The sequence below is a fragment of the Microtus pennsylvanicus genome, chromosome 9 (genome assembly GCF_037038515.1).
Source record: "Microtus pennsylvanicus isolate mMicPen1 chromosome 9, mMicPen1.hap1, whole genome shotgun sequence".
NCBI classification, from domain to species: domain Eukaryota; kingdom Metazoa; phylum Chordata; class Mammalia; order Rodentia; family Cricetidae; genus Microtus; species Microtus pennsylvanicus.
Genome location: NC_134587.1, coordinates 23,225,964 through 23,252,874, shown reverse-complemented (window position 1 = coordinate 23,252,874; position 26,911 = coordinate 23,225,964). Strand labels below are relative to the sequence as shown.

The 26,911-nt window shown below is 42.0% G+C and overlaps 1 protein-coding gene across 4 annotated transcripts in view; it reads left to right on the top strand.

Moving 5' to 3' along the window:
- The window catches only part of Gpd2 (glycerol-3-phosphate dehydrogenase 2), a 134,857-nt gene that overhangs the window by 91,445 nt on the left and 16,501 nt on the right, over positions 1–26,911 (top strand). For all 4 annotated transcript variants that reach the window (XM_075985181.1, XM_075985179.1, XM_075985180.1 and 1 more), the window contains exons 7-9: positions 11,229–11,393; positions 12,638–12,782; positions 18,923–19,116. In XM_075985181.1, the coding sequence (XP_075841296.1) occupies positions 11,229–11,393; positions 12,638–12,782; positions 18,923–19,116 (504 nt within the window). The remainder of the gene's footprint in view (positions 1–11,228; positions 11,394–12,637; positions 12,783–18,922; positions 19,117–26,911) is intronic.

Here is a 26,911-nt window from a genome sequence, read left to right as displayed (position 1 = left end):
CACCCATGGCCCTGGTCAGAATGATTTGATAACAACTTGATAAAGGGTGGAATCTTCTGTGATTAGAGAGAGATATCTGATAAGAAACTGACTCAGGGACAGAACAGATAAAGGTTCTCAGAAGGCTGCTTGTTGTTAGAATCCCCTGGCTGGTCCTTAGAGCAGGGTTTATTATGTAGGTCACACTCTGAGTCACCCCTGGGGTTGGCTGTTCTGCATCTTGTAAAGTATTCAGATAAATAAAGAGGATGGGTATGCGTTACATTAGTGAAGGAGTTCATTTATGTGGGCCGGTCCTGTGAGGAAAGGTGGTTTAGTTATGTAAAAGGAACGCTTTTGCCTTGTTATGTAATGAAGTTGTTAGTTTTTTAGTTGGTTTATGTTAAATTTGGGAATAGAAACGGCTGTAATTTAAAAAGCAGCGCGAGAGAAAGACACCTTGTGACAGAACTAACGTAGAGGTTCTTTTGTTTTATTAAGAGAAAGGGAACATAAAAGGAGGAAAGCGGAGGGGGAGACCAGCCTCTGGGGACAGGAGCAGCAGAAGAGAAGAGAGAGGCAGAGAGAGAAGGGGAGAGACAGAGACGGGCAGAAAGACAGAGAGAAAGTAACAGGAGAGAGGGGGGGAGGGAGTGAGGGAGAGAGGGAGGGAGGAAGGGAGGGAGGGAGGGAGGGAGAGTGGGAGAGAGAAAGAGGAGAGTGAGAGAGGAGAGAGGTGGGAGGTGGGCAGGGCCCTTTTAAAATTGGACATAGTGAATGTGCACAGGAGGTGCTCTTAGTGGCTACAGCTGAGAACATATCCTGTCAGAACCCAAGGGCAGGCAGATTCCTGAATACTAACAGAACCTTAAAAAATAAGTAGAGCTGGGCAATGTCTAAAAAATCTTTTGGGTCTATCTGTGGCAGGGCATGATAAGAAAGTTGAGGCACAGAGCATGGGGCTTGCCCACTTTAGTGACATGCAGAAGATACTAAGAGAAAAGGAATTTTCTCATTCCTCTCACTCCCCCTTCTGTTCATCCCCTTCCTCCTTTTTAGTCCTCCTTTTCTGGGGGTTCTTTCAGACAGGTTCTGTCTATGTAGCCCTTGATGTGGATTCCCCTCTGTATGCTGTGAATATATTTTATTACCATTGGTTAATAAAGATGCTGCTTTGGCCTATGGCAGGGCAGAATATAGAAAGGTGGTAAATCCAAGCAGAAATAGAGGAGGAAGAAGGTGGAATCAGACACAATGTAGTTGCCAAAGGGGAAAGACACGGGAAACTTACCAGTAGGCCACAGCCTCATGGTGATAACACAGATTAATAAAAATGCGTTAATTTAAGATGTGAGAGCTAGCTAGGAATACGCCTGGGTCATTGGGCAAACAGTGTTGTAATTAATATAGTTTCAGGTCTGGGAAGCCAGGGAACAAAAAAAGCCATCTCCATTTACAAGTGCTGGATTTCTTGGAACTCTGCATGGGTCAGGTGGTCTCAAGTGTGCAGAGATCTACCTCCCTGCCCTATCTCCTGAGTGCTGGGATTAAAGGCATGCACCACCATGCCTAGCCTTTCTTCTAACATTTTCTTGACTTTTCTCACTATCTAGCCCAGACTGGCTTTGAATCTGCTATTCCCTTGTGTTGTTATCCACAGTGATGGTATTACAGTTTTGACCCATGGTGCCAGGCAAGGGAAAGAGATTTTCTTTGGAAGATTCCTGTGACAACAGAAATTCTGGGAAGTCGAAAAAGCCTAGCTTGAAAAATAAGGAACCAAAAATGATTTGTAGTACCCTGTCCGAGGACGTGTGTTCTCTTCTCTGAGGCAAGTGACCAGGGGCGCTGCCTCCACTGCTGGCCCATCAGTCACTGTTGCAGTTAGAAAGTGGGCAGCGCTGCCACCAAACCTCACTGCTATTTTACTTTTTTCTTTAATCTTCAGCCCTGAATGGAGGAAGGCCTGTGATTAGGGAGCCTGACTGGAGGCTGACCTTTCTTCTGTGGGAAGGGAGCCTCTTGGCAAGGCTAATAGATGAGACAGAGAACCAGGTAGACATTAGGAAGCCAGACAAGATGCCACACCAAGTACTAGGCAGATGCCTGCTGCTGATGACTATTTAAGGGACTGGAACTCAGCACTACCATTTGCCTGTGATACCATGTTTTATAGCTAATGCTGATTTCCTCTGTAAAAACCTGACAGAATTCCTTGCTTGTTTTTATTTGTTTGTTTGTTTGTTTGTTTTTAAGAGGGAGTGAAGAGTCCTGGATAAAGATTTGATAAGTTTAGTATTTTGAAACGATCTATTGTTCTACCAGTTCATCAGTATCAGTTTCTTCTGGGTTCAAATCCATCCTTGTCTCTTCTGATTTATTTAAAAAAAAATTCCACTTGTCTTTTTTTATTTTTATTTATTTATTTATTTTTTTAGACACGGTTTCTCTGTAGCTTTGGAGCCTGTCCTGGAACTAGCTCTTGTAGACCAGGCTGGCCTCACACTCACAGAGATCCACTTGCCTCTGCCTTTCGAGTGCTAGGATTAAAGGTATGCGCCACTACCGCCCGTCACTTGTCAATCATATTGAAAGAAGAGTAAAAAAGGAAAAGCAACTTTCTTTGGAGTGAAGTTCAGAGATTTAGAGATGGGTTGTTGTACGTTTGAAGGAGGAAATATTTGTCAGACTGATGACCAGTAAAAAACAATTTTTTTTGTATGTGTGGACTCCCACATGTCATGGAACGCATGGGCAGGTCAGAGGACAACTGGAGGAGTCAGTCCTGGCTTTCCATCAGGTGGGCCCTGGGACTGAACTCAGTCATCAGGATTGGCACCAAGCACCTTTACCTGCTGAACCATTTAGAATTGAAAAATACTCAGTTTTCTTTAAAGCATTTTGACAATAACCATAACTGTTTTCAAGAGAGCATCTCTCTGTGTAGCACTGACTGTTGAGGTACATCTCAAAGGACTACTAAGAAACTCCTCTTTCCTTCTCTCTCTCTTTCATGCATGTGTTATGTGTGCATGGGTGGTCACTTGTGTAGGCACACATGACAGCTGGTGCGAATAACTTGTTTGGAATCAGAGTCTCACTTGAACAAAGATTTCTTTGGTTGAGTTCGTTAATCAGCTATGTTGCTCCATGGGCCCCCTGTCGCTACCTCCCGGGCACTGGCGTTAGTCTGTCAAGCCCACCCAGTATATACATGAGTTCTGGGAATCTGGACTTCATGGTTATATAGCAAGGACTCTACCCACTGAGTCATCTCTCCTGCCCTTTTTTCTCTCTTCTGATAAATTCGATGGTAGTGGTGGTTATAAAGGGGCCTTGGATGGGATTGTTGTCAGATGAGGTAAGATCTGGAATCCGTAGGTATTGCATGAGGGTTTTAGGACATGCCTTTTACTGTCAATAAGTTTTCTGGTCAGATTCCTAGAAAATGATGTTTACCCGTGGGAAGGAAGAATGTCCTTAATTGTGCTGGTGCCCTGGAATCTCCTTTGTCAAGGGGCTTCAGCCTGACTCTGGTACAGCAAAGTCAGGTGGTGCTTTGTAGAAACCAACCTTGACACTGAATGCACATTCCCTGTGGGGAAAAAAAAAACTTGGCAAATCTGCCCCACATTTAGGAAAGAAGCGTTGATATGTCTGGAGCATTGGGTTTGGTCGCATTTTAAGGAAACTTCAGGGTAAAGAGGAAGAAAGTTTGCTATGACACCAGGAGAATGGAAACGCGTGCTGTCAAGAAGCTGTGATTTTACTCCCATAGCTCACATCCACAGCAATTGGATCAATCTGAACTTTTTGGTTTCTGTTTCCACAAATGGTACTTTGGTACCCAGTACAGAGGGAGTGACTGTTGAATAAACACCCACAGAAGGAATGAACCTCAAAAATCTTCAGCTCAGTTTTCTTGGACGACGATTCTATGTTGTCTACAGCCTTGATGTCTGGACGGCGGCTCAGTGAAGGCAGCTCTTCTCCATCAGAACTGCACCCCTCAGGATGGAATGAGTTCAGAGCATTTTGTGAACCGGAAGAGTAAACCCGGGCTGTGAGGCTTCACAATTACAGCGTTCACTGTAACTCTCCAACTTCATTTCAACTGATTTTTGTGACTTTAATCTTTTCACTTTTACTCTCCTCAAAAGTACTGAGAGGAAAAGAAGGAAGGGAGGGAAAAATGAAAAAGAGCCACTCTTGGCTTGTGCTGGAGAGAATGGATTGTCCTCAAGTAGGCAGGCACTGGGAGTGTTCATTGTAAACTAACGTATAGAACATTTCGGTACGGAAATAGCTAATGAATACCCAAAGCATTCTGTTGTTTGCATTTGGAATGAAGTTTCATTTTTGTTACTCTAGTTAGATTCCTAAGTGTCTGAGAAGTAGAAAACTCACTCCTCATTAGATTTATTTAAAACTTTTTTCAAGAAAGGAAAAAGTCCTGGGGGTATAGAAACTTTACTTACTTCAGTATGTCATGTTAAGGCATTTGACAGTGTTTCCTTTACATGGGGCCAAAGACCACAGATCCACCCTGATTGCTAATTATTCAGACTGTAAATAGCTTATTCGAGAACTTAGGGTGAGACAAAAGAAACACGAAGGAACAAAAGGCCCTGGATAATGAAAAAGATATTGTGAAGAGAAAGGCCAGGCAGAATTATGATGCGGGTCACATCCTGTGCCTGCATTTAATTGTACCTTTGTATTAAATAATAAAAATGATTGCATGTTCAGTGCTAACAGGTGTCCCTTCTTGAGAACTATAGTATGGATAAGTGACAGCAAATTACTTCAATTCATCAATTTGGAATATTATGCCTTTGGTTTTCTCTATTTTATATTTAAAGACTATAGTCTTATATTAGAAGACATTTTCTGGAAAAATGTACAGCAATGCGGGATGATTTAAAAAAAAACTTAATTTCTGGTAAACATGTATAAAATGTAGGTGAATACTTTACAATCTCAGTAAGAGAAAAGTCAATTTGTCGGTACTACCTAACATATTTGAGTTATACGGACACCAGACCTGTATTCCTGTACTTGGTACTTTCGTATAGGCTTTGGGTGTCAGTGTGAAATAGCCATGATAGAAGGTCATAACTGGTCTTCCTTAATTCCTTTTCTTAAAAACATGTATATGTTTGAAAGATTGTCTACCCGTATTTGTATGTATCACATGGGGGCAGTGTCCCTGGAAGCCAGAAGAGGGTGTCAGGTTCCAGGGAACTGGAGTTACAGATGGTGGTGAGGTTTCATATGGATTCTGGGAATTGAACCCAGGTTCTCAAACCATCTCTTAACCACTGAGCCGTCTCTCCCGACCGTTCTTTGATTGCTTAAATCTTATTGCTCATACATTGGCGTTTATCTGTGCGGCTCTTCTGTTCTTGTCTAGGGTAGACTGGGTGATCTTTTGCTCTCTGCTAAACCTGAATCTATTTGTGAGGTAGGTGTTGACTGAATGACAGAGCTGATGTGGCCTGGGCTGGGATGACTGGTACAAATCACACTTCACGTCTTCCCCTGTGTCCTGCTCACCTGAGAATGTCCCTCCTTTTCACAGCTTTGGCAGGAAGTAGGAGCTCAATCCTTTGAAACTCTGCTTTTGCCATGGCTACTAGTATTCCACTGACTAAGCAATGACCCGTGTGGAATCTAGAATAAGAAAGAAAGGGGACAAGGAAGACTTATGACAAAAGTCGTGGCTACAAGAAAGTGGTAAGAGATAGAATTTGTAATATATCACACAGTTATACAAATGAAACATCATTAAAATTTCTAGACCAGTGAAAAAGGATAATTTCTATTTTTTTCCTGTTCTTCTGATTTCCTCGGTGAGGCACTTTTATTTTTTGACTTTTCTTCCTTTTCTTTTTTCTTTTCTTGACACTCTCTCATTATGTGGCCTTGACTGGCCCGGAACTCTCTATGTAGACCCAGCTGGCTTCACAGAGATTTACCTGCCTCTGCCTCTCGCATACTGGGATTAAAGGAATGTGCTGCCATACTTGGCTTGACTGGTTTTTACTGGACATTTATACAAAGTTTGAGAAGCAATACCTTGAGAAGAACAGACTCTCGCAGGAGCTGTGTAATTTCAGAAGCACCCAGCCTCTCTGCAAAGGACACGAGACATACAAATGTTTTGCTTTATCCACAACCCTCCAGCCCGGTGCATTTCAACCTCAGCATCACCCTGTAACATGTTATCTCTGCTTCATTCCCTCCACATATCCTGACCCCACCAGTTCTAACACAGAAAGCACTTTCAATCAATGATTTTGGAAATTATGTGGTCAGAATTCTTCATGAATGAATGAAACGAATTCTCATTTCAGCTTTTCCTTCTTAACCGTGCTCCTCACATGCACGTAAAGCAGAAGTTAAATCTCCACACTCTGATGCACACACACCTATTTCGCTCAGTTTCCTGCCTTCTTCCTTTGGAAAGGGAAGTTTTAAATGTAATGGCTGCATTAGATCAGCTTGACTTTTGTACATTATAGCGCAACTGGAAAGGGGAAGCTGCTGGAGAGGTCACGGTGACACAGGCAGCCTGAGACAACGAAGCAGGCTGTGAGGATTTTGTTGGAAATGGGGCCAAGGCTGTAGGAGAAGATTCTCTCTGGCAGGCATCTGGCTCCCGTTGCTCATCAAAATGATTGTTTCAGACTCAGGTCAGGGCATAGGCTGATGGGAGGAAATTCTCTTAATTGCAAACTGGCAGTTGGGTGAGGAAATCAGGACAGGTGTAATTTTAATAAATTGATAAACGTTAGACTTTCTGTGCTAGTAGGTAGGTGGGAGTTAGGCACGTCTATTTATGCATAGGTCTTTACACAGCCAGGGATTATTTAAAAGTATCTTGTACTAAAGGGATTGTAGGGGATCATGAGAGCACCACAGAATTGTACCAGCTAGTTTACTACCTTTTTATCTTTTCAAATGTAGTTATCCTTCATATTCTTGGTACATTCAGTCATTTCCTTCCTTCTTCCCTCCCTCCCCCCTCTTTTTCCCTCCCTTCTTGTCTTTTCCTCCCCTCCCCCCTCCTTTTCGTCCTCCCCTCCTTCCTTTCCCCCTTCTCTCTTCCTCCCCTGTTTGTCCTTTAACTTAGCTGCCAGGCTTTCGCTATGAACTGAGTATTTGTGAGGAGGTTTTGCACAGAGCCTGTCTTTTCGGTGGCTCACCTTAACATACACACACTCAAACGTGTGTCTCTGACACAGTCTCTCACTCTTCCGTGGAGGCCATTGGGAGTGAAGACAAAAGCTCCCCCAACAACCTGTATTCTTTTTGGTGGGTGCATCTCATGCCCTGTTTGGGGGCAGTTCCCCCTTTCTGTGGTTCTGTCCTTCAGATTGTATGCTTACCGTGTGCACATATGTAAGATTTCAAGTGCAGACGCGAATGGAGCAGGAGACAGATTTGCACAGTTGCCGTCTGGGCCCTTGTGTGGGTGCCAAGGTAGTGCTGCTGAACGAAACAGGAGATGTTGCCTGGTGCTGAGGAAATGGGCTGGAAAAATCTAAACTTCATGAGTGGATCAATTGTGTGGGCGTTTTAGGCTATCCCATCTTGGTCTCATGATTGGCAGTGTTGTCAAAACCTTCTTTATCTAGAAATAAAGTTACAGGACACACAGAGACACTTTTCAAAATGTCAGGAAACAGAGTGGGGTAATTTAGTTGAAAATGATGAAAATGTATCACACCTCCAGAAGTGCTCGCTGCAGGGTTTGATGTGTCCACGGTGAAGGGCAAGTTGACGGGCTTAGAGGAGCTAAGGGGAAAGCGATGAAGAGATGCCTGGACACAGTATTTCTGGGTGGAGACAGGAGCCCCTGGTCAGGCAGAAGCCCATTCCTTGCTCTTTAGCTTGTGGGAGTTAATCACGGTTATGTGTGTGTCTCCACAGTGCAAGGGCAGCATGTGAGCTAGTCCTCTCAGAAACACTGTCCCTTCATTCCCTGTTTGTTCATCTTACCTAGAGGGGCTAGTTAGTTTGGGATTAAATTCAGATTTTATATATTGCTAGCTTTTCTACTGCCCTCAAATATCTAGCTACCACTTACTCGCTTCTAAAAAATTAGCAACATTTATTGGATATTGGTTTTGTTCTGGGACAGGGAAAGGGGAAGAATCAACATAGGACTCTTGCTATGTTCTGCAGCAGGGAGACAACCCAGTTATTGTAATGGAGGATCAGTTTTAGCTGGGTAGGCTACCTTCTGTCTTTACCTCATTCCTTTTATTTGTCTCAGTGCTCAGCTCATAGGAAAGGAATTCTATTTTTCTAAGTAAGAGTTGTCAGGGCTGTGGTAGTGCACACCTTTAATCCTAATACTTAGGAGGCAGAGGCAGATGGATCTCTGTGAATTTGGGGCCAGCGTGTTCTATAGAGTGAGTTCCACGGCAGCCAGAACTATATAGTGACACCCTGTATCAGAACCCATCCTCCTTCCACAAAAGATAAAAGCAGATGAAATATGGATGAATACACTCTCAGAAAGTCTGTAGAAAAGGTACATTTAAGACACAATGCTGAGCTGAGAGAAAGAGCACACAATTTGCTTGGAAGGGACAAGATGCAGATAAGGGGAGGCTTGATGGGGAGATACAGGAATTGGATCCTAGAATTGTTTCCTGGAACTTCCAGAATGGTACCCAACCAGAAGAGTAATAAGCAGGGGTAAAGACGAGAAGGCCTAGATACAAGGTAGTTGCAGCTAATTCTAGCAATTTGAGATTATAAGGCTAGTAGGGGTAAGAATGTGGTGGACCAGCATTGAATCTTAACAGTCCTGAATCAAGGCAGGGTCTGGCTAGGGAATGGGGGCAAGGAAAGATTAGGAGCAAGAAGGCAGATTTCATTCTTTCATCTGCTCTAAGTTGCAGAATATCTATACCTTAAACTGTACTGGAATGTAGGAGCTAGCTAAGGGGCATTTCTTCTTGTGGAAGGAGCAGCCCTTGATGCTTCCATGGAACCCCAATGTAAGCAATGCTTGTGTAACATACGCTTTGTACTCTTAAAACAAGGTGAAGAAAAACGGGTGCTATCAGAATCAGCTTGGAGTTGGTGATGACTGTGTTGTTGATATGCCACATAAACTCAGGAATGCATTGTTTTGATGCTGTCATTAAGATCAGGGACAATTCTCTTAGAGTTTGGAAGCAAACAACAGGCAAGCAGAGTATAAATCTCAGCAGCTTCTGGGTGGAGGGACAGGGTAGGGAAGCGGTGGTGCCTTTAATTTGGATGTGGAGGTCCGAGCTGAAGGAGAATGAGAAGATGTGATCCGCTGGGTAGTAACTGGAGGTTCTGCTTGCCATGGTGCCTTCATCTAGGGTTTAAAGTAGTTCACCCACTCGGCACTTTCCATGCTAAGGCAAAAGTGACTTGTGACATGTCTATCATGCCAGCAAATGGTGTGGCTTTCTTGTGCTACCAAATGCATGCTTGTGCCAGGGGGGCAGCAAGGCAGTGCCCTGCTAAACACTTAAATCACTGGAAAGGTCCGTGGGATGTATCCTATTTTCTATTTACTTACTTTATTTTGAGACAGTCTTTCTGTAGCCCTGGCTGTCCAGGAACTAAATATGTAGACCAGGCTGTCCTCAAACTTACAGAGATCTACTCGCTTCTGCCTGCCGAGTGCTGGGATTGAAGGTGTACAACCAAACCCAGCATTCTTGTCATCTCTACCCCAGAGAGAAAGCAACTGTATAGAGAGAGGCCATTTCATTCCTTGGGTTGTGTGTGTCCATCTAGCCTCGCGCAACTTCTTCTGGATTTAAAGAACTTACGTTAATGAAGGTCAGCTTCTTAAACGTGGCTGTCTTGAACCACTTTAGGATCAGACTGATTGGAAGCTGATGGAACCTGCATGTTTTCCAGAATCCCAGGCCTTACTGCTGCCATTGTCACGTTTTCTTTAGTCTGTAGATTTTTGATACAGGAAATCCAATATAATATTTTAAGGGTAATAAATGAAGCATTTTTCGATAAAGCCATCCCAGAACAATAAACATTCTGCACGTCAGGCATTAATACCGACTCTCCCCTTATAGTGCTTGTACTTAGGTGGAGAGTTTCTTCCAGGCTGGCATCTTCAGGCGGTTTTCGAATAAGATGTTTGAGGGGAGGGGCCGCAGGATCTTCAGTCATCGATTCTCTCTTTATAACTTTGCCCTTTTCCCAGGAACAGATGACTCGTGCAGGGCTCCCAGACTGAATCACAAGGAAGAAACTTTACATAAACCATTTATACTACATGTTTGGTATGCTGGCGGCATAAATCAACAACAATATCCATTACAGATTCCTCCCTGTATCAGTATTATCTTGATAGAACCGGGCCCGATGTGTGGGAATTTGAACTCTGATTCAATACATCTAGCCCTGGATAATTAATTATTCAGGGCACAGAGAACCTGGCCCTGCGATGTAGAGTAATTCTTCCTGGTCAGCGTTAACTCCACTGGCAATAATAAATAGGAAAAGTCTCCAGTGATGCCAGTATTTTAAAGTGATTAATCATCTCGTCCCCCTTCTCCTCCCTCTTAGTTTTCTTTAACTAGGATTTTTCAGCAATAAATCTCTAACAACACAGGTAGGAATTGTTCTGTAATTAAATTTTGCCCTGCTTAATTTCTTACCTTTTATGTGCTATTAAAAAATGCTACATTTTAAGGAGCCCTGATCAAAATTCAAAGCAAGAGAAATCCTTTTATGGAATACTGAGACTCTCTACGGAAGAGGAAAGTCTTGATTTTGAATATTAGATAGTCATGCACTCATAAAAATTGTTCGTCAACACCAGTTGGGGTGTCAGATATTCCAAGGATTTGAATTGCTTAGCTTCCATGTTTATGGCTTCTCTGTATTAGAAAAAGTCTGACACATACATATGTTCCCACATGGAGAGAATAATTACTTATTTGAGAAATAAGTTTAAAACTTCCTGATAATTGGTGTCAGCTCGGTAGGAAAGGACGAGTCCCATCACTTTAATCTCACACAACATGCACTTGCTCAGGAAGCAGGTAAATGTTGCCCAGGGATTGAGCGCAGATCTGCAGATGGTGCCCTGTAGAGCTGCCCAGCCATCATGTAGATTCCAGGTGACAGGGACCTTCGTGACATATCTGTTGTGACACACTTCTCTACCACAAGTCCGTGGCTCGAGGTGACTCCTGTCCCTCCCCTTGTGCTTCTCTCTGCTGCAGGACAACACAACGATGCACGGATGAACCTCGCCATTGCCCTCACCGCTGCCAGGTATGGGGCTGCCACAGCCAATTACATGGAGGTGGTGAGCTTGCTCAAGAAGAAAGACCCCGAAACTGGGAAAGAGCGTGTGAGCGGCGCACGGTGCAAGGATGTCCTCACAGGTATGCCAGGGTCCACAAGGGAGGCATTTCTTAGCATTTGGCTGTGCTTGTATAATGACTGAGCTAAGGATTTTTCTGTCACTTTTCTTTCAGTGAAGGCAGACTTCAGTCATATTAATTATATTCTTTATTGTCAACAATGCCTGGTTTAACATGAAAATTTTCCCTTGTGGGACTTGCCAATTTTTCCCTTTTGTGTTAAATAGTAACACTAATGATAAGGATAATAATAAATGCCCGCAGAACTCTCACAGCTGTGAATGCTTTTCATTTCCCTTGCAGAAACATGTGATTAATAAAATTAAATCAATGTGCCAAGTCTTTGAGCATCACTTAGGTGGCACAGGCATTTACACGTCCTTTGAGTCAATCACTTATAACTCAATGAGATTTCCATTCTTGCCACAGCCCTAGCCCTGGGTAGGCAGCTGCAAAACCGCATCATTTCCTCTCTCTCTCTCTCTCTCTCTCTCTCTCTCTCTCTCTCTCTCTCTCTCTCTCTCTCTGTCTGTCTGTCTCTGTCTCTCTCTCTCTCTCTCTCATCTCTCATCTGTGTGTGTGTGTGTGTGTGTACGTGTGTGCGTGTGTGCGCGCTTGCTTGCATGTGTGCCCATATGGACAATGGCATAGCGTGAACGTGGAAGTTAGAGGACAAGCTTGGAGTCTTTTTTCTCCTTCCACCATGTAGGTTCTCTGGATTGAACTCAGGTTGCCAGGCTTGGTGTCCGGTGTCTTAATCCCCTGCGGTAGTCAGCTGTTTCTTTCATTTCCTTTCCCCTTTCTCCCTTCCTTCCTTTCCTTCTCTTTCTCTTTGCTTTTGCATTTTAAGGACACACCATTTACTCCTCCCACTTTCTTTGTGTTTAGTACTTTGGTCATAGGCACTTTATGTGGCTCTTATTTCCCAGTGCTGGGGATTGATCCCCACTTTTCAAATACCAGGCAAGAGCTCTACCACTGAGCCGTATCCCCACCCTCCAGATCATAGGCTCTTTACGAATAGACTAAGAACCACAATGAAAAGGTGGTTGGCTTTCTTCCTTTTTAATTCAGACTTGTTTGGGGTAAGTTTACTCAGAAGTGAGCCTTTTGTTTGGCTCCTTCAGTAACTGTGGATGTGCATGTCACGTAGTGTGGAATGTGCTCTTCCTCGCCATCAGTTAAGTTAATAGATGGACTAATAATCCAGCGCTGGTGAGCAGAGAACAAACGGAGTATGTAATCGATGCCACTTTTCTTCACAGGGCAGGAGTTTGACGTGAGAGCCAAATGTGTTATCAATGCCACCGGACCTTTCACAGACTCCGTGCGCAAAATGGATGATAGCAATGCCCCTGTCATCTGCCAGGCCAGCGCAGGTGTCCACATTGTGATGCCCGGGTACTACAGGTAACACCATTCAGTGTTGACACCCATCGTCCAAGAAAAAGGCTCACAACACACTAAATGTCTTCTTTTACACTCTTAGAATTTTTTTGAAGTGTTTGCTGTGGTTTATTTACATTCTTTTCATTGTGTATATTGGTCTATGGTTCTGATACATGAGGGACACTTTCTGACATTCATTGTACATTGAGTATATTCCTCCTGTGTCCTCAGGCTTTCTCTCCCCTCACCCCCATCCCACGAGTCTCCCTTGGTTTATTCTCTCATGTTGTATATACATACACAATTTTAAGGATCTTTATAAAAATCTAGGAAACACACGAGAGAAGACACGATATTTGTGCTCCTGAGACTGGTGGAATTGGTGTGATACGATTCTGTCCAATCACATCCTTCTTCCTGTAAGCAACATGACTTCATCCTTCTTCAGGATGAAAGAAACTGCACAGCGTGTATTCATCCCCTTCCCTCTGTTGCTGGACACCTAGCTTGGCTTCTTAACTATTGAGAACAGTGTGACAGTGATATGGATATACAAGCGTCTGTCACATGTTGCCTTGGAGTCTTGATAAATATCCAAGAATTATCATTATGGAAATGGAATTATCATATGATAGACATTTTTCTGTTTTTAGCTTTTTTTTGTTGTTTTCAGAACCTCTATGCTCATTTCCATAGTGACTAGACTAGTTTATACTCCTACTAGGAGTGAATAGGGCTCCCCATTCGTATTCCTGCCGGCATTTGTGATTATTTGCTTTCTTAATAACTGCAATTCTCACTGATGATTGATGACAGTGAATGTTTTTTTTCATGAATTTATTGGCCGTTTGTTTTTCGTCTTTTGAGAACTTTCTCCATCATTGGCCCAGTCAACTTATTGACTGGCTTCCTTGATTGATTTCAAAACATTTTTTATCACATTTACATATTTGTGTGTACGCATGTTGTGTGCATATGTGTAGAAGTGTTCATGTACAGACACACACATGCCTACAGGTGATCATGTGCAAGTGTGAATGCATGCATGCCGTGGCATGTGTGTGGAGGTCAGAGGACAATCTGTGTGAGCTATTCTCTCCTGTGTAGGTCCATGTGTTTGAACTCAGGTCATCAGGCTTGGCAGTAGACACCTTTGTCTGCCTCTGGTTTGTTTATTTATTTATTTATTTTTAGTTTTTGTATATTCTAAAAATGAGCACTATGTCAGATGTATAACTAACAAGCACTTTCTTCTATTCTGCAGACATTTTTCATTTGATTAACTGTCTTCTTTGCTGTGCAATTTTCAGTTCCATGAAATCCCATTTGCCAGCTGTTGGCATTATTTTCTGAGCAACTGGAGTCCTCTTCAGAATGTCCTTGCCTGTGTCTGTATCTAGCTTCATGCTTTCCATTGACGTCTTTGACCTATCTGAAGTTGTTTTGTGGATGTTGATGTCCAGTTTTCCCATCTGTGGTAGAGGCCATCTTGTCTCTGGTGTGTGTGTATTTTTGGCATTTTTGTCAAAGATCACCTGGCTGTATCTGAGTAGGTTTTAATCTGTGTTCTCTATTTTCCATCTCAATTATTGTTATTAACACCATTAATATGTAATATATCTGTGAAAAAGTCTGTAAGACTATGCTAAGAGTACAGATCATCTAGTAACTAGTAATTCTTCATGAAATGTTTTATATACAAAGTTGTTCATTTTGACATTATTAAGAAAGATTAGAAACTACTTCCATTTTATTTTGGAGAAATGAATAGATTATGGCTTACTTTCACATTAAAACTATAACTTCAAATAACTTTAGTAGACTAGAAAAGCTCTAATGATACAATGGTCCTTCAAAATACGTACCTAGACATTGTGTAGTAGGATCTAAGACATACATGTGTCTACAGATTTTTTTGCAGAAAGATCAGAAATATGTTGGAGATTAATGTCTATATCATATGATTTTGTATGAAAGTGTTCTTTAAATATTTGAAGTATCTGATGAAGTAGATCTGTGGGAGGCACCTTGCATTGTTTAACCACCCACGTTTTTCTGGTCTACTAGCTTGTTTAAAAGATGAGAACACAGACGCAGCTTTTATCTTCACTACTGAGATTTTTCTACATCTTTCTCCTCCTTCTTTTCCCCTTGCCTCTCTGTTTCTTTTTAAACAGAGTTTCATCTGTAGCCCAGGCTGGCTTCCAACTCTGGATCCTGCTGCCCCAGCTTCGGAGTGCTGGGATTGCAAGCTTTCTGTTCAGCAGCAGCCTTGTGGGCTTAGGTTTCCTTCTCTGTTGTATCACTCACCCACAGAGGTCTTAGGCTATCCTGACACTTCAGCCATGTCTTTGGCAGGCAAATCTTATTTCCTGAACCCTAGTTTACCCATTACTGGGAAAGGAATTGCCATGTTCTTGTAGAGTGGTTAGCTAAGGAGCGGCAGTTGTTGCTTGCTGTTGAACTTCCTGATTGGTTACTACCTTCCTTTCAGCATGGGCCCCTCATGAAACTACTGTGGACTTCTGGTCCTGCCTCATCTTAGCACATAACTTTTACAAGGTTTGGCAAGGATCCATTTTGAGACCGCATCTAATCTGTTGTCCTGAATGGCTTCGAATTCCTACAGTCCTCTTGACTCAACCTGCTAAGACCTGGGTACAGGCATCTGTTGCCGCACTCAGCTTTATCTTGTTTTCTTAGCTGCTATATTCTTAATGCCTGGTTAGTGTAGAAGCTTGCTAACTTTGGTAGCCATAGACGTTTTGAGTATAGGCTAGTAGATAAAGAGTTAAGCCGTGTGCACTCTTGTTGGGTTATTTGCAGAAGTACCTTTATGGAATAGTAAAATTTGATATAACCCTAACTAATATTCCACATGTGGAATGACCATAAATTCCAAAAGCTGTTACCATGAACAGCTTTTAGGCGTGTGTTTGGGGGAAGTAGGGATGGTTAGTATTTTTTTTTTAAGAGATGTATTTTCTTTTATCTGTGTTGGTGTTTGCCTGCATGTCTGTCTTTGCATCACATGCACGCTTAGAACTTGTGCATGGAAGTCAAAAAGAAGGTGTTGGATTACCTAGTCTTGGAGTTACTGATGCACTAGGGACACCATGTGGGTACTAGGGATCAAACCTGGGTTCCTTGAAAAGCAACCAGTGCTGTTAACCACTGAGCCATCCCTCCAGCCCCAGTATTTTAAGTTTATTAGTTCAGTTGTGTGTGTGTCAGTGTAAAGTGTGTATGTACACATGAATGCAGGTGCCTGCAGTGCCTAAAAGAATTGGAACCCCTGGAGGTGGAGCTCCAAGCTGTGAGCCACCCAATAAAACTGCTTGGAATAGAGAGCGCCGGTGCTCCTAACCACTGAGCCATCTCTCCAGCCCCAGAAGAATTATTTCAGCTTGAGAAAACCCAATATACAGAAATCATTTTTGTAAATTTAATTTTAAAAACCAGCCTAGGGTTTTTCTCAGAATTGTGCTTTCTTCCTACAGCAACACTAGCACTCCAGTTGACTGTGGTGCGCTAATGCAATCACCTCTTCCTTCTAGCCTGCTTTTTACTCCTGACAAGAGGTCATTTTTTTTTCCTGTAATGTGTGTACATACTGTTAGCTCTAACACTGATTGCTAAGTGGTTAACAATAAATTGATTTCAGTTTAACTAAGGGTTCTTCAGGAAAGCAATGGTCTGCATGAGAAAAATGTTCATTACCTTTAATCCTAGACACACACATAAATTAGTGAGCTTCCCCTGCCGATGCCACATGAATCATACAGATTGAAAAGAGCCGTGCGCCTCTCACTTTATACTGATTGTCACCAGAGCTGACTCTTTAGGGTGACCTTGCAGAACTAATCCTTCATAAGAAAACAAACTTTCCCTCCAGGGAGACTATGAATTGGGTAATTTAGAACTGATGAAAGGTACTTCCAAGTGGATTCTTAAAATTTTATACCGTTTGTTAATAGTTCTGTCTTCCCTCCGTGCTTGTTAACTTTATGCTTGACACATATGTCTTCACTTAAGCAGCTGATTCTCTACAGGTTCCAGGTACATGTCGCCTGGTAACTGTCACCTTCACCCTTTAAATGGCTTTTATTGCAGCGGAAGTTTCTGAGGGTCTCAGTAGTTGTGCTTTTCTGACGTGGCTTCCTGTCTAGCTCTGAATCTTGTGCTCACGTTCGTCATTCGCATTATTTGAAACCTGTCAGGAGTTGTCTACTCTGTGAGATGGTTGTATATAAATTATGCCAACATGAAATGTCTCTGAAATCTCTCAAATGCTTTGTTTCAACAAAAAGCCATATATCAAACCGAATCTTGGAATTTGAAGTTAGTCTCCAACCTGAAGTGACTGGTGGTTTAATCTAAGGGGGTATCAATTTGGAGCTGACGTGAGATTGATCAGGAATTGTGGTTTCAAAGACAAATAAGATTTAATCCCTTTTATAGCTGATAAAATATCGGACACTGTTTTTCAGGATGTTAGAGTGAAATTCACTTCCCCTCTGGGACCTCGGATGGTGGTGGGAGCCTTAGGGAAAGGCTAGACTTAGAATGACTGGTGCTCTTGCTTTGGCTCTTTGAATGTAGCAGGCAGAGCTAGGCAGGGCTGGCAGCCTTGCAGAGAAAGACTGGTCTTTGTAGTTTACATAGAGAAGAAGCACTAATGAAGTTGATCAATGATTGCTGTTTTATATAAAATATTTTTGGTTTGCTATTATAAAGATATTAGCCTCTCATCTCCTTACCCATTTGAACAAATCTTTGGAATGTTTTAAGGGCATAATAAACATAAGAAGCCTACTACATTCTCTTTAAATCTACTTGTGTAGGAGAGATTTCTTGAAAATCACTTAAAACAAATGTGGTTGTTTCCTCCCTATGGAATTTCATTGTAGAACATACCTTTAACACTAACTGGGAGAATTCAGTCAAATGTAACAGCTGTGTAAAGATTTCTATTACTCAATTTGAATATGCCACTTTTTCAGCTCCTTCCCACTTCTTCAACGACTTCACTTTTTCTTGAAAATGTTTAATTCAAGCAATAACTTTTAGTTAACAATCCAAGGATTTTATTTTTTCCATTTAATTTATTTATTTTATGGGGCTGGATATTTTGCCTGCATGAATGTCTGTGCACCTTGAGCATGCTGGTGCCAAAGGAAGTCAGAAGAGGACATTCTTTCTCCTGGAACTAGAGTTTTATATGGCTATGAGCTGCCACATAGGTGCTGGGAATTGAATCATATCATTTACAAGAGGGGCTAGTGCTCTTAACTGCTGAGCCATCTCTCCAGCCCCATCTACAAGTTTTATTAATGCTTGTTTACAGTCACCCATTCTTTCAAGTGTGTTTGTGATTTTGCTTTTTATGTGTTAGTAAAAATTCTTGGTTAGGTTTTAGAAAGATTCTTGCATCTGTGTGAGGGTCTTGTGTTTTACTTTAATTATTGACATAATACATTAGTGTTCTCTGCTTGAAAGACTCCCCTTGCTAACCTATTCTCTCCATTTGGCCCATTCAATAACACTGTTGTTTAGCAAATTGCAAAACTCAAACAAACAAACAAAAAAACCCAACCTCTTTTCTTCTCCATGCATTTGTTGACACTCCTGTCACCTTGAAATAAGGTGAGAAGTCTCACATTTGACAAAGTGACATGAGTTCATGGAAGCATCAAGGAACAGAGGAGTTACTTTGTGATTCTTTTTCAGATTCTCCAAAGTTTGGCTCTGCTTTCTCACATACTCCTCAGGTTTTCTACTGTGGGTTGTACAAAATGTCAAATGTCCCAGGAAAATACTTTTCATAGACTCCAAGAAAGGTTGAAGAGTCATCGTTAATTGGCCATAATAAAAGAAATTATAGGCGTTTATTCCACTGACATTATCTAATGTGAATGGTCCCAAGTATAAAAACCAAAACAACTGAAAGATAATTAATTAGCCTTGCACTGTTAGATGGGGAGGGTTGCAAGATACTATTACCACATTTGTTCAGGTCCTTATTTTTTCCCATTTTGTAAAAATTTTAGGAATGTCTATCAATTAGAATGAAATAATAAATAATAGTTTACTTCTTTCTTATTTTACTTATTTGAACATTAATGTCAAACAGAAAAGAAATACGTTTCTTTTTACTCCAGCCCCGAGAACATGGGACTTCTTGATCCTGCAACCAGTGATGGGAGAGTTATCTTTTTCCTGCCTTGGGAGAAGATGACTATTGCTGGCACTACCGATTCCCCAACAGACATCACTAGCCATCCTATTCCTTCGGAAGAAGACATCAACTTTATCTTGAATGAAGTGCGGAACTACTTAAGTTGTGATGTTGAAGGTAACATAAATGTTCTTGCAATGTTTCTTCCATCTTTGGTATCTCTCAGACTTTTCCAGACCTTTCTTGCCTTCAACTTGAAACATCACCATAATGCTTAACTTTCTCTCTTCCCCTCCCTTCCCTCCCCTTCCCTCCTCTCTCCTCTTTTCCCCTCCCTTCCCTCCCCTTCCCTCCTCTCTCCTCTTTTCCCCTCCCCTTCCCTTTCCTTCCCTTCCCTTCCCTAGCCTTCCTTAGCCTTCCCTTTCATTCAATCCCCTTCCTTTCTGTGCCTTCCCCTCCCCTACTCCCCTCCCCTCCTTCCCTCCTCCCTCCCCCCTCCTCCATCAATTGCTAATTAAGAAAATGCTCTACAGGCTTGCCTATAGCCCAGCCTTATGGAGGCGTCTTCTCATTTGTGGTTCCCTCCTCTCAGATGACTCTAGCTTGTGTCAAGTTGACATAAAACTAGCTAGGATACCTAGAACACCATGTATCCCCCTTCCCATTTTATCTCTGGCTATTGCCCAGTTTTATACCTGTGCCTCTCCCTACTCCCAGAGTATTATTGGTAGCCCAGGCATGCTTTGAACTCATAACCATCCTCCTGTCTCAGTTTCTCTAGTGGAATTATAGGAGTATGCTATCATGTCTGGTTCAACTGTGCCATTTCATACTTAGACAGTTGGAAGTGGCCCTTAAATGGCCTCTTGGTTTGCATCTAAACCCTCCCTTTCCATGTATTCTGTGGTCTAATTGTTTCTATTATTTATCCTTGCCAATTGAGGCCATATACTTTTGAGCCCTTGTCCCTTTGTTTTAGTAATGACTTCTTCTGAACTGTCCTTCGTACCATCACCACATCTCATCTTGGCATAAATATTTATACTTCAGAAGTTAGGGGTCTCTCAGGGGCAGTGGTCATCCTGCTAGCATAGATGACTGTATGTGCTAGTCTTAGATGTGTTCTTGGAGCTCCCCATGGGAAGGGAGTCTTCATCTACAAAGCTTGTTAGCTAATTTTTGTCTGGACGCAGCTCACTAGCATTTATGAAGCCTTCTTCCCCTGTAGGACTGTTCCATTGTGTTATCATGTGTTTTCGAACACATCAAAGAGCTTTAAAGGAGGGTTCAGATTACTGTTTTAGTTTAATTGATTTCTCTGTATTGTATATTATTAGTTCCTCCTAATTTAAAGTAATATACACTATGATTCTACTCTGAATAGAATCTCTTTGGATAGTTGCAGCATTAGTAGACACTTTTATTTATTAAATAAATAATTAATTTTCTCAACCAGTATCTATGTTCAACACATATTACCTGGAGGCAGCCTTGCTTTCTTTAACATCTCTATTTATGTATCTTAAACCTTTTTGTAATTTAAACTTGATACTTTGCTTGTCCATTGTAGATCTGGATGGAGCTTAGATGTCTGGCCATGATTGCGTTTCAATATAATAATGATATTCTTTGTTGTTTTGTATTTGTTGTATATAAAGTTTGTCACAAACAGAATTACAGATGTGCTGTAAGATGGTGAGAACAAAGTATAGAATGAATTCAAGAGTAGAGACAAGAGTATGGACACTCTTGAGCCTTCCCGTGTACATGCAGTAAGGACAAGAAGCCCTCTGCTCACTGTGCTGCCAGACGGGATGTGCTGGAGGCAGCAGTGGATCCAGGATGAATGTGAAAATAGGTTCCAGACAGGAGCCTCGGCATTTTTACTCTGCCTATAAGTAGAGAGAAGATTTGGCCATTCCTGCTTGGTCTCTAGAGTCCTCTTCAAATCCCTTATCCTGTGGTGATCAGGGAAGTGGAGAAACAAAGACGACTTTCTTAGTTCTAATGTTTACAAAGGTGGCAGAATACAACTGAGCAGGCTTTTCTCTTGGTGGCATGGCCACCATCTTGAAGAGACTTGGTGTCTATTAGGTTTAGTTTCCAGGAGGTGACAGCTTGTCAGCTGTATGCATCTTTCCTCTTAAATTTATACTTTAAAAGTTTAATTAGGAGCAGCTCTTTATGGTTTCTTTGCTTTCTCATTTTTAGTTGACTGGACTCCCCTATTTGAGACGTCACACTTAGACTGGTAAAAGGGATTAGCGGAAGCTCACTATAGCTTACGGTGAAGACTTTCATAGTTGTGGACTTTCTTTACGTATTTTGGTGGAGTCCCATATCCTCTTATGTACTAATAAAATGTGAAAGACGCAAGCATTGCCAATCTCCAGTCACTTTTTGAAATGTTCACCCCTTTGCCCCTTTGTGCTGTCTTTCCCAGCTCTTCTGTCATTGAGGACCGTACCGTGTGTGTTAGACCACTTGCTAGGCAAGCATGTTGTCAGTCTTTCCCTCTGCTTCTAAGAGAGATGTAATTCCTGCATTTGTTGAAGCTGAGCGATAGCGACTTTTTTTCCCCTCATAACTTGGTGCTTTTGGGGCATGATGAATCTTAAGTAAATCTTGCTCTGATATGACCATCTAACTACCGTACAGTACTTTGGTTAGTGGTTCTGGATTATACGGTATGATATGGGGTCCAGTACAGAGTGGATTAAGCTTCTTTGTTCATTTCAAGGAAGCTGTCAGATACGTTTATGATGATGTGTGCCTGTATATGGTGTGTGTGTGTGTGTGTGTGTGTGTGTGTGTGTGTGTGTGTGTAGGACAAGTATGGAGGGTAGAGGACCACTTGGTTATGTTTTTTCTCTCTCTCTCCCTTTATATGGGTTGTAGGGACCGAACTCAGATTCCCCAGCTTGCACAGCAATTTGCCTTTGCCCTCTGACCCATCTTGCTAGCTCAGAGCTGCAGTTTTAAGATGTTTTACATTCATTGAGGTTGATATAATCATATGAAAAGGTTTCATTAAATGAATAAGTAAGTTCTGAGGCTCCTCAAATGGCTCTAACCTTAAGGGAGAGAGGGAGAAGAAAAGTGTCAAATTCTATCACTCCATGGTGATCACAGCCACTGCTGCGCTTCTGCAGGATGCCTGGGAACGTTTCTGCAGAGCGTTTCACCTGTTGGGAATAAGTCTATGTCTTTCTTTACAGTTTAGAAAGCTTTCCATTCACAGGCTGAAATTTCTAGATTGCTTGTTTGTTCTTTGTTGAAATGGGTAATTGATAGTTCTGCCGCGCGTGTTGGGTTGGGAAGGAAAATGATCTTTTGAGAAATGTATCATTAAGTTACTGTGCGGAGGTTAATCAGAGGGATGCCGCGGTGGGTGTCAAGCTACAACCACGGCGGACTGAGAGACAGAAGACGTGCTGGGCGCTTCCTCCAGGCGCACAGCGTTTGGGGTGCTTCTCGAGGCAGCCTCTGCACTTGCACACGGGCTTGCACATGTGCAATTAGTTGTGTTTATAGATGGCCTGTTATTCAATTAACAGCCGAGCTGGCCATATCAACTCACTGCAGACCTGCCTTTTCCCTGCCAGAGATTGTACTAGGGTTATCAACTTACACAGGCTTGGCTGTCTTCCAGCTGTTTAATTAGAGTGTCACGCGCCTTGCTTTTTCTAGTTTCATTAGTTTATAAATGTAATATGGTATCTTATTTCTGTGATTAACACTTCATTCCAGCAGGTTAAACACGCTGGTGGAGAAGTATTGATTTCTGACACTGTTTCCCTGTATTCACTTAGATGTTTTCATATCGTTCTCTCAGATTTCTTTTTTTTTCTTCTCTTCAAAGTGGCAAGCATGAGAAAGAACACCCCGAAATACACACCTAAATAACTAATGCTAAGCAGAATCACACATTTAGTCTTTATTGTCACTTCCTCTGGCCTTCATTTTCTATTAATTTTAAAACAAACACTTGTCTTGCCCAGGATATGAAAGGAAAAGTATTAATTATAATCTGAAACAATCATATTGATCTTATTTTTTTTAGGAGCTGTGATAAGTTCTGTCCACCTTTCCTAGTTCTACTTTATTCTTTAGATCATAACGAAAACTGAACCAAGTGGTTTATTGAAGACATAATAGAAAGGAATTTGACAGAGTCTCACTCTGTAGCACTGGCTGGAAATTTCTATATAGACCAAGCTGATTTCCAACTAAGAGACCTGCCTACTTCTGTCTCCTAAGTGCTGGATTTAAAAGTGTACAGCCCTGCTCCCAGATGATGATGATGATGATGATGATGATGATGATGATTATAGCCAGGATCTCATTTTGTAGCCTAAGCTAGTCTTGAACTCAAGGTAGTTCTGTCTCAACCTCCCAAGTACAGAGATACCATGCTTTAGACACCACTCTGGGCTGCCCAGAGAACCATTCAGTATTCCAGCAACTGTCCATGGCACAACATTTAAGATACTGAGAGATCTTAGAATCTCTAGTGCTAAAGACAAGTAACATTACAAGAGATGAGAGAGTCATGAACTTCTGCTTAGCCGTGTGAGTAGGACGAGGCTGAGTTCCAAGACCCAAAAGCCCCAATTTGCTGTGTTTTCTACAGATTTTCCTGTGGACACTTAGTAGTTTCAGAATTATAATTTGAGAGGAAGTGTCTTAGTTAAGGTTTCTATTGCTGTGAAGAGGCACCATGATCACACAAACTCTTGGTTTTTTGAAACAAGTGTGTCTTCGTGTAGCCCTGGCTGTCCTGGAACTCTCTCTGTAGACCAGGCTGGCATGGAACTCAAGAGATTTGTCTGCCTCTGTCTCCCGAGTGCTGGAATTAAAGGCTTGTGCCACCACTGCTCGGCTCAAAAGAACACATTTAGTTGGAGTTTGCTTACAGTTTCAGAGGTTTAGCCCACTTTTGTCATGGTTGATGGCATGCATGCAGGCAGACACGATACTGGAGAATGAGCGGAGAGTTCTACGTCTTGATCCCCTGGGAGCAGAAGCAACTGGGTGTCACACGGATGGTAGCTTTAGCAAAGTCACACCTCCTAATAGTGCACTCCCACTGGGGACCATTTTTCTTTCAAACCACAACATAGTTGATTATAAATATTTTTTATTTCTTTGATCTCATGAGATTAGTAAGAAAAAGGATTGTTTGGAATGGAAAAGAAGGACCATGAAGGCTAGTAGCATTAGGTATTAAAAGCACACTTTTCTGAGTAAAGCTACTCAAATGTCAGTGGGTGGCTATGTCTTAGAGATGAGGACAAGGTGGTCTTGATGTGACCAGCCATCTTGGTGGTCTATTGGGATCAGCCTGCCTATGTTCTAGGGAGCTTTTAGAGACATGTATGTTAGCTATTTAAATTAAATGCAGTTTTACTTCCCTACTGGCCTAAATCATATTCCCATGGATTAGTTGCTGCTTGCTGCTGTAATTGGCTAGGGAACTGGACAGTGCCAATAGCGGACTTCCCCATACTTCAAAGCCAGTGTGTAGAACTGTCCTGCTCATCAGAGTCTAGAACATTTGAATATTGTAGAGAAAGAGATGCTCAGTTTAATGGAGTCACTGAACTGAGGGAGGCAGTTACAACTCACTAGCTTATAAAGCAGAAATTCAGACATGAGAAGGCAGAAGAAGTGCGGTTAATTTAGTGCTTGAGCGATGACTTAGGTGGATGTTAACTCTCCCACCTCTAAGTATTCCTCGCCCTTCCACAGCACTGCTTCCCTCCTGGTTACAGCATGCCTGCACAGCGTAGGGAAGACGAGAAGACCTAATGGGAACCTGTTATCCCCACTGCCCATTTCCCTTAGACTCTCCTTTCGTGAGGGAACTTTGTTTGGGTTTGTTTCACACGTGTGCCAGGTTTACATGTTGGTTAAATGGATCATCAATTGGGATGTCTGCCAGCTTAGTTAGCTGCCGTTCTTTTCTGTGAAGGTTAGAGTTAATGTTTCTATGCCGAGCTGTTCTGTACTCCCTGGACAGAGCGTCCAGCTGCAGTGAGCTTAGCCAGTACTGCTGAGTTTGAGTGATAGTGGCCACAGACTACAAACTTCTTGAGCAAGTAACATTTTGAGTAAAATCCAGAAAAATTTTTATGTCAAGCATTGGAGCGGATGGGCAGATAGTGGGTGGGTAGATAGATGGATGGATGGATAGATAGATAGATAGATAGATAGATAGATAGATAGATAGATAGATTTATGTTAGCTAGGTAGATGACGTGAGTGTAAGCTCTGGCTTAGTAACGTGAAAATCCTGTAGGTCATACAAAATATTTCATGTTTTAAGTAGAATTTTATTATCATTAAAATGTATCTTTCTGAGTAATTTAATTCCAGTGTCCATCTGATAAATTTTCTTTTTTTTTATTTTGTTTTTAATCTATTTACCTACTTTTTAAAACTTAGATTGTATTTTTGAGAATTTTATACATGAGTATAATAGATGCCTTCTTCTACCCCATTTCCCCTTGAATTGCTTTCTACCTCACCTACTCCCTTTGTAATAAAAGTTTCAAGCTAAAAAATTGAATGCTAAGATACTAAGCGTGAAGAACTTTCCTGGTCATCAACTTTTTCTCCTCCTCTTCCTCCTCCTCTTCATTTCTCTGTAGCTTTAGAACATCTCCTGGAACTAGCTCTTGTAGACCAGGCTAGCCTTGAACTCACAGAGATCCACCTGCTCTGTCTCCTTGATGATGAGTTAGGACTAGTCCCAGGAGTAAGGATGGAGGTGAGATTAATCTGCTCACTGTTTTACTCCACCCAACTTCATGAGTGAATTCCGTGTTCCTCTGTTCCAGACAGTATAGCCTTGGATGTGTGGGTTTTTTGGTCCATTAGAATGGAAGACTGAAAGCCTTGACCAGAGAGCCGTTCTGCATATGCTTTACATTTTCTCAGGAAATTCTTAATTTTCCTGAAAATGCTTCAGAATTTAGTCACGGAGCTTCAAGATTTTAAAGCAGATTCCCGTTCGTTGTGGCTACCAGGGAAATTTTACAGACATGGGTGGGACTGTGCACTGGCCCCAGTGACATTGGAGGTGGGTTGGTTGTTTTATTTCTGCGTCTGAGGACTGTGTAAACTCTAATGGAAATCATAGTAATTTCCTAATTAGGTATTTTATAAGGATTAAAGCACTTTACACTGTTTATGTTGAAAATTTTTAAGACCTGTAGAACTCTGTGAAGCTGGGTTACCCCCAGGCCACAGGAATCTCAGGATCACACCTATTTGAGAAAAATGCATGGCTCACAGATACTGGAGTGATAATCAGGGAGTCTGCATAAAACTGACCTAGGCTGTCTACATAGGGTTGTATAGCTTGGTGTTCTTGTGGGACTCCTGCCAGTGGGGCTGAGGATAGTCTCTGTCTTTTTTGCTAGCTTTGGGGACCTTTTCCCTCCTACCAGGTTGCCTTGTTCTGCTTAAATATGAGGGTTTTGCTTAGTCTTATTGTAACTTGTTATGCTATGGTTGGTTGATATCCCTGGGAGGCCTGCCATTTTCTGAAGGGAAAAGGAGGAATGGATCTAGGGGAGAGGAGAGGTGGAGGGGAGGGACTTAGAGGAGAGGAGGGAGGGGAAACTGCAGTCAGGATGTAATACATGAGAGAAGAATAAATAAATGAAGTAAAAATAAAAAGATACAAGCACCATAGGACTAGATCTGGGGCCAGAGTCCTAGCATAAGGTCCTATGTGGCTTCTGGTTGAGCAGACTGAAGCTGTAGGCTTCCTCAGCAGCTCAATATGTCCTTGCTTCCCTTGTTGGGGCAGAACTGTTGGACATGCATTCCCTCTTTCCGAGAATAGTCATTTTAAGACTGGGCCTTAATCAACTACATTAAAATATGGCGGCCTTACTTTATTTGAATTAATCGTTACCAGAAAGCTGGCTTGCATTTGAAACAGGATCTACATAGTTGCTGC